The sequence below is a fragment of the Podarcis filfolensis genome, assembly GCF_964270895.1.
Source record: "Podarcis filfolensis genome assembly, chromosome: 4".
In the NCBI taxonomy this organism is placed as follows: domain Eukaryota; kingdom Metazoa; phylum Chordata; class Lepidosauria; order Squamata; family Lacertidae; genus Podarcis; species Podarcis filfolensis.
In genome coordinates, this window is record NC_139607.1 from 85,501,490 (window position 1) to 85,514,185 (window position 12,696).

At 44.3% G+C, this 12,696-nt stretch overlaps 1 protein-coding gene across 1 annotated transcript in view; it reads right to left on the reverse strand.

Annotated features, from left to right (window-relative positions):
* Positions 1-3,761: 3,761 nt before the first annotated feature.
* The window catches only part of ARHGAP42 (Rho GTPase activating protein 42), a 168,940-nt gene continuing 160,005 nt past the window's right edge, over positions 3,762-12,696 (reverse strand). Inside the window, exons 23-24 of the mRNA XM_083609686.1 lie at positions 9,669-9,748; positions 3,762-9,133 (exon numbers count right to left, since the gene is read on the reverse strand). Of these exons, the coding sequence (XP_083465812.1) occupies positions 9,045-9,133; positions 9,669-9,748 (169 nt within the window). The 3' untranslated portion in view covers positions 3,762-9,044. The remainder of the gene's footprint in view (positions 9,134-9,668; positions 9,749-12,696) is intronic.

Sequence of the window (12,696 nt, forward strand, 5' to 3'; positions counted from 1 at the left end):
ATCTAAGGCAGAGGCACAGGTTGCACTGTGGTCTACACCACTGAGCCTTGGGCTTGCCGATCAGAAGGTCGGCGGTTCAAATCCCCGTGACGGGGTGAGCTCCCGTTGCTCGGTCCCAGCTCCTGCCAACCTAGCAGTTTGAAAGCACATCACAGTGCAAGTAGATAAATAGGTACCGCTCTGGTGGGAAGGTAAACGGCGTTTCCGTGCACTGCTCTGGTTCGCCAGAAGCGGCTTAGTCATGCTGGCCACATGACCTGGAAGCTGTACACCGGCTCCCTCGGCCAATAAAGTGAGATGAGCGCCGCAACCCCAGAGTTGGTCACGACTGGACCTAATGGTCAGGGGTCCCTTTCCCTTAAGGCAGAGGCATTCCTCACCATGAGCTATGGCACATGCAACAATGGGACAATTTTTTGCAAACTGTGTTGTTGCATGTTTTCCTGGTGTTTTATACTCACGGACAATACCTTTTTAAATTTATTTGCAGAGCTGGAGTCAATATCTGGCACCCTTGGGATCCCAGGACCATGGTTGGGGGACACGACTGCTGTCCATCTCGTGCACTATTCTGGCTAATGTATATATATATGCACAGTGTTCAGTATAGATCACAATGCAGTAACACAACAAAAATCTAGTATTATTAGTTGATTGAACAGGAGCTTGAGACTGAGAACAGGATCTGAAGTACAAGAAAAGAGGGAAAGAATAGATGCAAATACTCCAGAGAGTACAAAATACGCAAGTTAACAAAGAATTGACAATTATCCTGAAAGATGTATTTATTTATTTAATTTTTACCCAACCTTTTCCTCCAAGGTCAAGGAAATACATGATTCCCTCCCTCCTCATTTAATCTCCACAACAATCCTGTGAGGTAGGTTAGGCATGAAAGGCAGTGATTGACCCAAGGTCACCCAGTGAGTTTTATGGATGAGTCTCCCAGGTCGTGGGCCAGCATGCTAATTGCTACACCACACCGACTCAAATTAAATCTGAAACTGATCAAATATCAGGTGAACTGTGCCTGATAGGGTTATAATGTATGTCCCCTTCTTTTATAACAAGGGAACGTCTATAGTGTGAAGGGATCACAGTTGCCACAATGCAGAAATGTAAAGTGACTTGGCTGCTCTGCAGTTGTAATTCTATGAAAAAGGCCGTTGTGTGGATCCACTCAAAAATGTGTTTTCTCTGCGATTGCTCATTATGGTCCTTGAAAGGACAATCGCCGTTTCAGTTCTGATCCCTGCTTAAATTCTTACATTGCTGATAAGCTCCAAGGTTTTGGTGGTGGGGTAGTATACAGAAAATAGACTTATTCCCTTCCTGGAAAGTTTTCAAAGACAAAATATGCCATCTTCGGTTATTAATCTAATCTAGGAGGCTCTTCCTGACAGGAAGATAACTTGATGCCGCAACAGCAGCAGAAATAACACATATTATTCCTTTCTCCCAGGCTGGATACCAGTCCCTTATAAGGAAAACACCAAATAATGCCATGCAAAACATACTGTATCCATGTAAATCAAACTAATTGACTTCTCATTCATGCTGGCAGATTTTCTCAGCCTCCAAAATGCTTCCAACGAGAATAAAAAGACTGGCTTTTTGTACAGACGGCGAAGGTCACCCATGAATCCTTTGCTGTTTATAACTGAAAAGTACACCATGATCTTTGGCAAAGGGTCTCCTGCTAAGTTAGTTATGCATCCTAATTCGTTTCTGTAAGGACACTAGAGAACCAGGAGACTTGACACCACCGCTAAAGAATTCAAAGCAATATTTCAATCGGAAGACGATATCAGAAGTTAAACACCGCCTCCTGCTGTTCTGCAAAGCTTTTGTTGCAGCCCCGTGGCTGGTGCAGACAACTGAGCTGCCATTTTTGTAGCTGGAACCATAACAGATAAAGCTGTGCAGCAAAAATAATGTGACCGTGGCTCAGTGCCTGCGCTTAACTCGCAACACTTCCTGGAAGGCAAATGGTTCCTGAAGGGCATAGCAATCAGGCTCCAGGGGCAGGCAAACTTTAGCAAGAGCCACATTCCCTTCTGGGAAAGGGGGGACAAGTGCCTGTAGTGGTGAATGTACAAAAAAACGAGCGAGGCTTCAAATGTAGATGTTACCTTTCTACAGTTTTGGCGTGCATCCGTCTGTCTTGGGAGCCAATGAAGGACTGCGCTTTTGGGGGTGATGTCAGACCGCTGGAGAGTTACAGCGCCTGCTGTGGCTGTAGAGACCGATACGGGAGAGACATGTTTTTGTCGACTGGTGACTGGGAGTGGCCGCTGAGACCACATAACACCGGTCCTGAAAGACCTACATTGGCTCCCAATACGTTTCCAAGCACAATTCAAAGTGTTGGTGCCGAACTTCAAAGCCCTAAATGGCCTCAGTTCTGTATACCTGAAGGAGCGTCTCCACCCCCATCATCCAGCCCGGACACTGAGGTCCAGCACCGAGGGCCTTCTGGCAGTTCCCTCCCTGTGAGAAGTGAGGTTACAGGGAACCAGGCAGAGGGCCTTCTCGGTAGTGGCGCCCACCCTGTGAAACGCCCTCCTATCAGATGTCAAGGAAATAACAACTATCTGACTTTCAGAAGACATCTGAAGGCAGCCCTGTTTAGGGAAGTTTTTAATGGTTGAAGTTTTATCATATTTTTAATATTCTGTTGGGAGCCACCCAGAGTGGTTGTGGAAACCCAGCCAGATGGGCGGGGTATAAATAATAAATTATTATTGTTGTTGTTGTTGTTGCTGCTGCTGCTGGAGCAGATGAACATCTCCATGCAGGCAAGCAAGAAGCATTATCTGAGTCAGGCAAAAATACTCAGGGAGGGTGCACAGCAGGTGTGTGCATGGAGTACCTTGGGAGGTGCCTTGGGAGGAAGGTTGTGGCTAAGGAGTAGGCGTGGCCTGGAGGGTCACATTTGGTTCCCTAGGTTCGAGGTTCCCCATCCTTGTACAGTGGTACCTTGGTTTAAGAACAGCTTAGTTTATGAACAATTTGGATTAAGAATGCTGCAAACCCGGAAGTAAGTGTTTTGGTTTATGAACTTTGCCTTGGAATAAGAGCATGTTTCACTTCCTGTTGAGTGTGTTCCATTTGTAAATTGAGTCCCCCGCTGCTATGGGAAAGCATGGCTTGGTTTAAGAATGCTTTGGTTTAAGAACGGACTTCCGGAATGGATTAAGTTCGTAAACCAAGGTACCACTGTGTTACATCTAACTTTAGCTTCTGCTCGTCGAAGAAGAAGAAGAAGAAGAAGAAGAAGAAGAAGAAGAAGAGAACTTGCCCACCTTTCGCCCTAAGTTCCCAATGCAGGTGACAACAATTAAAAGGCAATCTTAAAAGCAGTTTAAAACAACTTGCAATCACAAATATACATCTCAGGCGTCAGGCAGGGTAAAGAGGCGGAACTTCAGCATTTGTCAAAAGTTCCATAACGAAGACGCCAGACACACCTCTGTGGGGGAGAGTTCCACATCTTAGGGGGCTGCCACAGAGAAGGCCATATTCCAGGCCACCATCCTGAGCTTCTGAGGGTGGTGGAACAACCTAGCCCCACTGATCTTAACACTTGCAAGGGGTGATATTTCAGATATCTGGGACCTGAGTCATTTAGGGCTTCAAACACTAACGTGAGCACCTTGGATTGGTTCATGAAGGGAGGGACCGAAGCTCATAGACAGAGAGGGTTTGCAGGGAGTGCATTCCCTGGCACTTAAATAATAAAAAAGCATATACAAAAGGAGGAGGAACAAAAGGAACTTTTAATTATTTAAAATATTTCTTACATTCTTAGTGTAAAAGTACTACACAGTTAGACGGAAGTAGCAAAATGCACCAGGAAGTTCATGCTGGTGGTTATTATTTACACATACACATATAGGTGGCTGTACAGAGTGCAGATAATTACCAAATCACACTACAGCATAAACAAAAAAAAAAGTTCTATAATTTACTTGCAACCACTTCTTAAATATATTTGACTTTGTGGTATTTATTGGATACAGATTCCAAGTATTAAAATACAAAACAATACCTCAAAATTATATAAAACTCTAGTAGCTGTAATTCTTTTAATTTTTATTAATTTAAATGGAATTTACAGATGTAGAAACTGCCAAGTCCTATTTGCATCCTTTACATTCCAAAGCACAGAGGACCTTCTTGCAAAAAGGGACCTACGAAGAGCATCAGATAATCAGAGCAATGCCATATAAATTATGAAATACTGACATGTGCAGCAACAGTATTATGTTGCATCGTAGATTTCAGTGGCCGACAGAAAATATTACAAGGGACTCCAGCCTTCTGTGAGAAAACGAACTAAAGCTGCCCTGAACAATGTTACAATTAAGTTAGATTTGGCAAACTGGAATAGCCCCAATCCAGCCAGGCTCAAACAGAAGTCAAACTGAGCAAATTGATCACTGGAAGCCTTAGCTAATACAGGTGATCACAAGTCGAAGTGAGGGGATCATCCCTGCTTCACTTGTATAGGGAAGATGTTCTTGTCCACCTGGAGATTCAAACCTTTCCCCTACCTAGAGATTTCAGTTTGGTCTGGTAAACTCAATTTCCAATGGAGGAAATAGTAAAGGTAAAGGGACCCCTGACCATTAGGTCCAGTCATGGCCGACTCTGGGGTTGCGGCGCCCATCTCGCTTTATTGGCCGAGGGAGCCGGCGTACAGTCATGTGGCCAGCATGAATAAGCCGCTTCTGGCGAACCAGAGCAGCGCACGGAAATGCCGTTTACCTTCCCGCCAGAGCGGTACCTATTTATCTACTTGCACTTTGACGTGCTTTCGAACTGCTAGGTTGGCAGGAGCAGGGACTGAGGAGCAGGGACGGGAGCTCACCCCGTCACGGGGATTCGAACCACCGACCTTCTGATCGGCAAGTCCAATTTGCCAGCACAGTTTTAGCTCCTGTCTTTAAAATGTATGATGAGATGCACATGTGAGAGAGATCCATGTGCACCCAAATGCAATCCCCACCTGCCCTGGACAGGATGTTCGTTAAGAATTGACTCAAGCAAGTGATGTGCTAGTCACACCTTCTCCCTCCCTATTGGCTGAGTGTGCCAGCTTTCCTGTGCAATTCATATGAAGTCTCCCAATGGATTTGCCAAAATGGATGGTAGCCTTTCCCAACATGGTACCTTCCAGATGTTTTGGACCCCAACACCAATCATCTCTGGCCATTTGCCATGCTGGCTGGAGTTGATGGGAGTTGAAGTTTTTTTAAAAAAACAAGCACTCGTACTTGACCCTGTGGTTCATCATAACTGGGAAGATTTAAAATGCCTGAATGCGGCTCATGTTGTGGCATATTTCTGTTCCAAACAACACAAATAACACCACAGAGGCTCCAAGAAGTGCATTTTGTGTTGATGTGTTGTTAGTTCCTTTAAGAGGCCCAACATAGCCTTTCTTTTATGTGGCCGGACAGAAAATATGTGATATAAAAGCAAGGAGCAACCTTGCAATCCCCTTGATTTTTGATAAATGACACCTGCTTGCTCAGTGGCTCTATGTTTATCCAGTGAGCTCACTAGTTTATCCATCACAACTCACCTCAGAGAGACTCTATACAGAGCAGGTCTAAATCAAATGTGTGGCAGCAGAAGCAGGGAGTCAAACTATGGTGCTCATTTTTAGCAGCAGAAAGAGTTCTTTGTTGCTTCCTTTTATTATCGCCACGACTAGTGAAAGTCCTTCCCTCAAGGGGATGGCACAACAAACACAATTAAAGGTGAAGAGGAGCATTGTGGGTGAATGGAAAAGTAGTTGTAGTCAGGGTTACTTGAACCATAGTGCACTACGAAAGTGATTTACACAAATGAATCTGTGGAGAATAAGAAGAAGAGTTTGGATTTGATATCCCGCTTTATCACTACCCGAAGGAGTCTCAAAGCGGCTAACATTCTCCTTTCCCTTCCTCCCCCACAACAAACACTCTGTGAGGTGAGTGGGGCTGAGAGACTTCAGAGAAGTGTGACTAGCCCAAGGTCACCCAGCAGCTGCATGTGGAGGAGCGGGGAAGCGAACCCGGTTCCCCAGATTATGAGTCCACCGCTCTTAACCACTACACCACACTGGCTCTCTGGAATGGAATAAGACATGAATGTACAGTCCAAGCACCATTGGACATAAGGAGAACCTCAAAGGCCCATTTTATCCAAGAGGACAAGAGTGCAATGGCACCTGAACGCCTGAATTTTTGGCAAGTTGGGACCATTTAATACTGCGCCACATAATCTTGCAAATTGTCGCAAGAACATGTGGCAGTGCATACTGCCATGTGTGAGGAAACAGGCTTCACCTGGGGAAATAATCCTTCAAATACTTCAGCATGTCAGAATGAGACAATGGCTGAGCACCATGTTTCTCCTTGTAGATTGGTGGAATATGGCACAGACCATGGGGCAGCACCTCCAAACAGATCTACAGCCCTAACAGTCCCCCTTTCCTCTCAACTGCATAAACGTAAGCGATGACACAGAACTATAATATTTATTTCTAGAGTCTCACATTTACTGGGAACTATTGCGAATGCGACCTAAGACCGTTCAGAGATAAACTGAAGGGGACTCTTGTGAAGGTTAATCACAATTCTGTCCTACGAGCAGACCGTGCGATGGAAGTTCATGGAACTCTATACTCAAACATCAACACACGGAATCCAAACAGTACCTCAACAGAAATGCCTTTACAACCGATCATTCCGTTTAAAAAAGAAAACGAATTTCTGGTTGCCAGCAGCAGCAGATGACCGAAAGAGTACCATGTTCATCAAAGAAATAAAAAACTATTTCCACTAGGTTTGTTTAAGAGCTACAAAGTCACTCTTAATAGGATAGCTATGTGTTTATAGGATGGTAAGCTTTGCCAAGGAGTCCTTTTCACTAGATGTCAAAGGTTAATGAGAAGAGGGAGGAGGTAGATTATCACTTAAAGCTTGTGGCTTTACTAGGCACTTAAATATCAACCAGGGTGAACCATTAATGCCAATTGCCTGGGCAATACCCTTTCTTGGAATGCATACTGTAGTGGAGGAGTGTAAAATAAGAAGTGGTCTTGCTGCTAATTTTATTTGTTGGCTGCTTGGGGTTGTCTATTCTCAGTTACTTCCGTTGCTCCAAGACAAAACAGATCCTTCTCAGTCTACATGACCCGAGGAGCATCGCTGAAACAAGTGTTCCCCCCCCCCCCAGCCATATCATGTCTTCTGTACCAAGCGAATGGTCCACAATGCATAGCCATCGCTTGATTCCTCTACACATGATTATGGGCAGGCGAAATGTGTGATGTGACACCGCTGAAAAGCATGGTGTGCAAGCCTATACAGTCACACCTCGGGTTGAATGTGCTTCAGGTTGAGTGCTTTCGGGTTGCGCTCTGTGGGAACCTGGAAGTAACGGAGCGTGTTACTTCCGGGTTTCGCCGCTCGCACATACGCTCAAAATGACGTCATGTGCATGCGCGGAAGCAGCGAAACGCGACCCGCGCAGACGCGCCACCGCGTCTTACGTTCCATTCAGGATGCAAACGGGGCTCCGGAACGGATCCCGTTCACATCCCGAGGTACCACTGTACTTGCAAGATTTATCTGTAGCATTTTGAAAGGCTTTGACGGTACTGTTAGGCCTGCAGTGGTCCATTCGCACATGCAAGTCATCAGTGGAGGCTATGGTCGAACGATGAACGACCAGGTGTGAAACAGATGAGTCCCTGTGGAGATGTGTAGCCACATTTCGGTCGAGGCACCATTTATTTAAACCAGTAACTCCACCTGAGTGCTGTCTATCTGGTTGGCAGTCCTGGAAGCTCTGGTTTTTATTCCAAATGGCTTGGTGATTTTGTTTGCTGTTACTGCTCTGGGTCCCATTGCTATCTCTTTTTCTATTGTAATGTCTTACCATGGATTTTGAGCGGACCTCTTGTAATACTGAATTTATTAATACGGAATATATTTTGTATCGATCGGCCCATCGAAATGTTTCACTTGTTGTGAAAGTGCTATACATACTTGTTCTGGGCATAATTTTCAGAACGTATGAAACGAAGACACTCCACAAAGGTATTTGTTAAATTTGCGAGAGAAAATAATTCAAGAGCCTAAAACCATTGCATCTGTCAATATGAGCGGCGGCAACAGAACAGATTTTATTTAAAGGCTCAAAATTACTAGTTCTCACTTGTTGCCTCATGGACAGTGTAAATTTCAGGGTCCTGTTTGCTTTATTTGCTTTTGTTTATCCAATGGAAAAACATCACACCTTCCCCCAGTCTGAAGGACCAAAGGCAAAGGAAATATAAATAAATAAAAAAGCCATAAATTACTCCTGTAGTTGGTGTTCCAATTTAGGATTAAAGCATTTCAGGGAAGACGGACTCTATAAATATAATTTATTAATAATAATTATATGGAAAAGACACAAAGTAGTGAACATACACAAACACATAATTGTATTTAAAAAATGCTTCTTAAAAACGAAAAGCACGCTTTTGATTAAACTGGTGCTCCAACTAATTGCCTTTGCAGCCCTATAAATGACATGCATTGCATCTGCAAATTGTGATCTCCGCGGACTTTTATCGAAAGTTTAAATAATATAGAAAATCAAAGACTTCTCTGAAATGGCTGGGACCGATTGAGAATCAAATGCTTAGTTGCTGGGGGGTAAGGCAGAGCTTTAACGAAGCAACAATTTGTTTTCAGCTCCTTATTTTTTTGGCTGCTATCATTTTGTCTTAAAAATAAAATGAATTTCTGGTTGCTAGCAGCAGACGACCAAAAGAGTACCATGCTTCAAACATCCGAAAACAAACCCAGTTGACTATTTGCACCAGGTTTGTTCCGTTTATAAGGAGCTACATTATCTGCGGCTGAAGTCAAATCTGCCACACACAGGGCTGACTGGCAGACCCCCATATCTGTGTCAGATTAAAAATATATATATAAATCACAGTGCTTATTGCTTGTTACCATGGATACCATGAAGATGCTGCTGTCTGCTAACTATTACTAGAGAAAGACAACGTAATTCTCTGGAACAAGTCCTGTTTTGCCTTCATACGTCGCTTTGAGCCATCCTGGTTCCACAGATGGATATACTATGAAGAAGAAAATAAAAAGAGAAGATGCCTCAATACTCTCTTGTGACTACATAATGATGACCGTGACGCACAACAACACACATGGCACCTAATCTGAAAGGGGAGAAGTCTGTCTTATGACACCTTAGAAGCTAACAAATTCACACCAAGATACCACTTCGAACTTGCCCCAAAGAATCCTGGGAGTTGTAGTTTCTTAAGGGTTCTGAGACCCCTAATTCCCCTGACAGAGCTACAGTTCCCAGAGTGGGTTAGCAAACTTAACAACCGCTCTTCCCAGGGAACTCTGGGAATTGAGGAGGGGACTAGGGGTTCTCTTAAACAACTCTCTGCACCCACAATTCTCTGGGGGGAAGCCATGACTGTTTAAAGCGATGCCGTAGTGCTTTAACTGTATAACATGAATGTAGTCCTTTTGGTGCCATAGGACTCTCTGTTGTTTCTGCTATGACGACGACGACGACGACGACGACGACGACGACAACAACAACAACAACAACAACAACAACAACAACAACGGGAGAAGTCTTACCATTGGAAAATATGGCTCCCTGAGGGAAGGAGAGTTCATGACTGTGTTCAGCCTTGCAGGAATACATGGCTTTGGCTTGCCTGAAAAACAAACAAGCATGGTTTATGTTGCTACAGAAATAGAAACATTCACACTGTGAACGCTGCTGGCACAGTCAATGAAGTGGCCATTGATTGAGAGGTGCGAGACGGAAAAAAGTGGGGCACTCTGAAGAACTGTGCATGCACACGAAAGCTTATACCCAGAACAAACTTAGTTGGTCTCTAAGGTGCTACTGGACAATTTTTAATTTTTTTAAAATTTATTTCGGCTGCGTCAGAACAACACGGCTACCTACCTGAATCTGTGTACACACCACAAACTGAAAACAAATTTGAAGCACATCTCCGCCATCAAAGAATCATTGGAACTGTCATTTACCCCGCATAGAGCTACAATTCCCAGCAGCCTTAAACTACAGTTCCCAGGATTTTTTGGGTGGTGGAGGGAAATGTGTTTTAAATGTAGGATGTGTATGCAGTTTGTATGCAGTTAGCAACAGTGCTAAACAGTACTTTGGCCTAGCGGCTTATAAGACAGCCCTGCAACCAGGTAATCTATTCAAGATGGCGGCACGCAGTGGCGTAGCGTGGGTTGTCAGCACCCGGGGCAAGGCAAGTAATTTGCGCCCCCTAACCCGTGGATTTGCGCCCCCTAACCCGTGGATTTGCGCCCCCTAACCCGTGGATTTGCGCCCCCTAACCCATGGATTTGCCCTAACCCCAGATGTTGCGCCCGGTGCGGCCCGCCCCCCCTGCACCCCCCACGCTACGCCACTGGCGGCACGGAAGGCTGGCATGCAAATTGAAGAATGAGAAAGGCAGAAGGGGGCTAGAAACTGCCCTAGCAGAGAATGAATGAATATTTGCGCCAGCCATCAGCAATAGCAATAAAACAACAATACGATTTACGAAGAATAAAAACAAAAAGTCAATTATATAAAATACGCTTTAGGGCTTTGAATCAATAGTCAAATAGTAGATCTTATTCTAATTGCCCCAGCTAAAAACCTTGCAACCTTTGCTGTCGCCTGCTCATCTTGATCTGCCAAGAGAAAGGATACTGTGGCAGTGGCTGGGTGACCCGGAATGGACAATAAAAGAGGGGTGATGACCTCATTCCTCAAGTCTTTTAAAGAGTGCAAGCCAGAAGGGCATGTGCCACCGATTCTGTACTGCCATCTCCACAGGGACATAAGGGGGGTTTTTTTGTGTGGAATTTGTTGGAATCGTCCCTCAAGTACAGCCAAGGGCAAAACATTCAATCTTGCGAGAGTAAAAGAGCGTCTATATTTTAGAATTGCTAGATTATGCAGACAGGGTGCCAGAGAGTCAAAGTGGGTAGGTGGAAAATAGTCATACCATGGGCAAAGTTTCCTTATTGTGGCCAAGCTGTTCTGGCACTCAATATCTTTTAGGAGAAATGAAAAGACAAGGCAGGGAGGGAAAGGAGCTTGGGGCGGGGAGCCTCAGGAGCTCACTGCTAATACAATTTAAATCATGTGTCTCTATTTATCCTTGATAGTGCTGGGAGTTAGCCCATTGTCTCCCGGATGCTTCCTGCATGCTGCCCAAGGAAAGCTCCGACTTCAACCAGAGCTCCTTCCTAATCAGCTCTGAATTTTCTCTCAGACACTCCATCAAGAAGACTGACTTGGTAAGTTTGCCTGTACGTCTGGAATGCAAAATACAGCTGTATGTCTGGAATGGAAAATATAGCTTGGTGGTTTGTGCAAACCATGACTTGGCATTCTGACTGCAGTTCATCTACCATCTAGCAAATGGTGTTTTTGTTATCTCTGGCTTGTTCTGCAGCCAACTGTTGCTCCTGCTCTTTCCCATCTCCCGAGCCTGTGGACTGAAATGCGATTTGCTCCTGATTGCTAATCACCCACCTTGAACTATTAGCAGCCTAAGGAGCTTTGATGTTCTGAGAAAAGATCTCACTGTGTGCATTTGCGAAGGTGAGATGCTATCTTTTTGCAGATAGCTTCATTTGATGCAGCCAGGAAGAGAGGGTGTGAAAGTAACATTGTCAGGTGGAACATGTCCTTTAGGAAGTTTCTCTTTCTCTGGAATAAGATAAGGCCTTCTAGTACACATTAAGATGGTTATATAAAGGCACCTTTATTTTTAAGAAGCTGGTAGTTTCCTGAGTCTGGCCTTTCAACTTGTTATAGTTATATTTTGTGGGTCAAAACTTATTTTGTTTACATTTTAATTATTTTATTCCTTTTGTAAATAGCCCAGAAACATAACCGAAGTGCGGTATAAAAATCCTTATAATAAATCAGCCGACCCACCGATGAATATTCCTAACGAAGCATAACAAGGAACAGAGAAGATTCTGTTAAGATCAGCTATGGGGCCAGATCAACCGATATACCTGCTTGGTCTCTCCTATCTGTACTGATTTCTTTCTAGCACTGTTTAACCCTCTCCCTTCTCAAAGGGAAGGGTTGTTTCTTTGGAAAAAGAAAAGGAGATGGCAGAAGGGCTGTTTTGAGGACAAACCCAAATTTGAGCAGGCCTGAGTTCCGCTTCAAATGAAGGGAGGCTTTACTAACTTTTAAATTTATTTATTTCATAAAATTTATATGCCACTTGATTGTAAACAAACAAACAATCGAGCAAACTTCAAAGTGGTTTACAGAAAGAATAAAACCATGAAATAATCTGTAACACTCCTGCAACTTAGAACCTTCAAAAATATAAGCTAAAAACCACACGTCAGCATTCTACGTCTGGATAAAGGTAAAGGGTAAAGGTCCAGTCGTGGACAACTCGGGGGTTGTGGTGCTCATCTCGCTTTACTAGCTGAGGGAGCCGGCGTACAGCTTCCGGGTCATGTGGCCAGCATCACTAAGCCGCTTCTGGCGAACGCCATTTACCTTCCCGCCACAGTGGTACCTATTTATCTACTTGCACTTTGACATGCTTTCGAACTGCTAGGTTGGCAGGAGCAGGGACTGATCAACGGGAGCTCACTG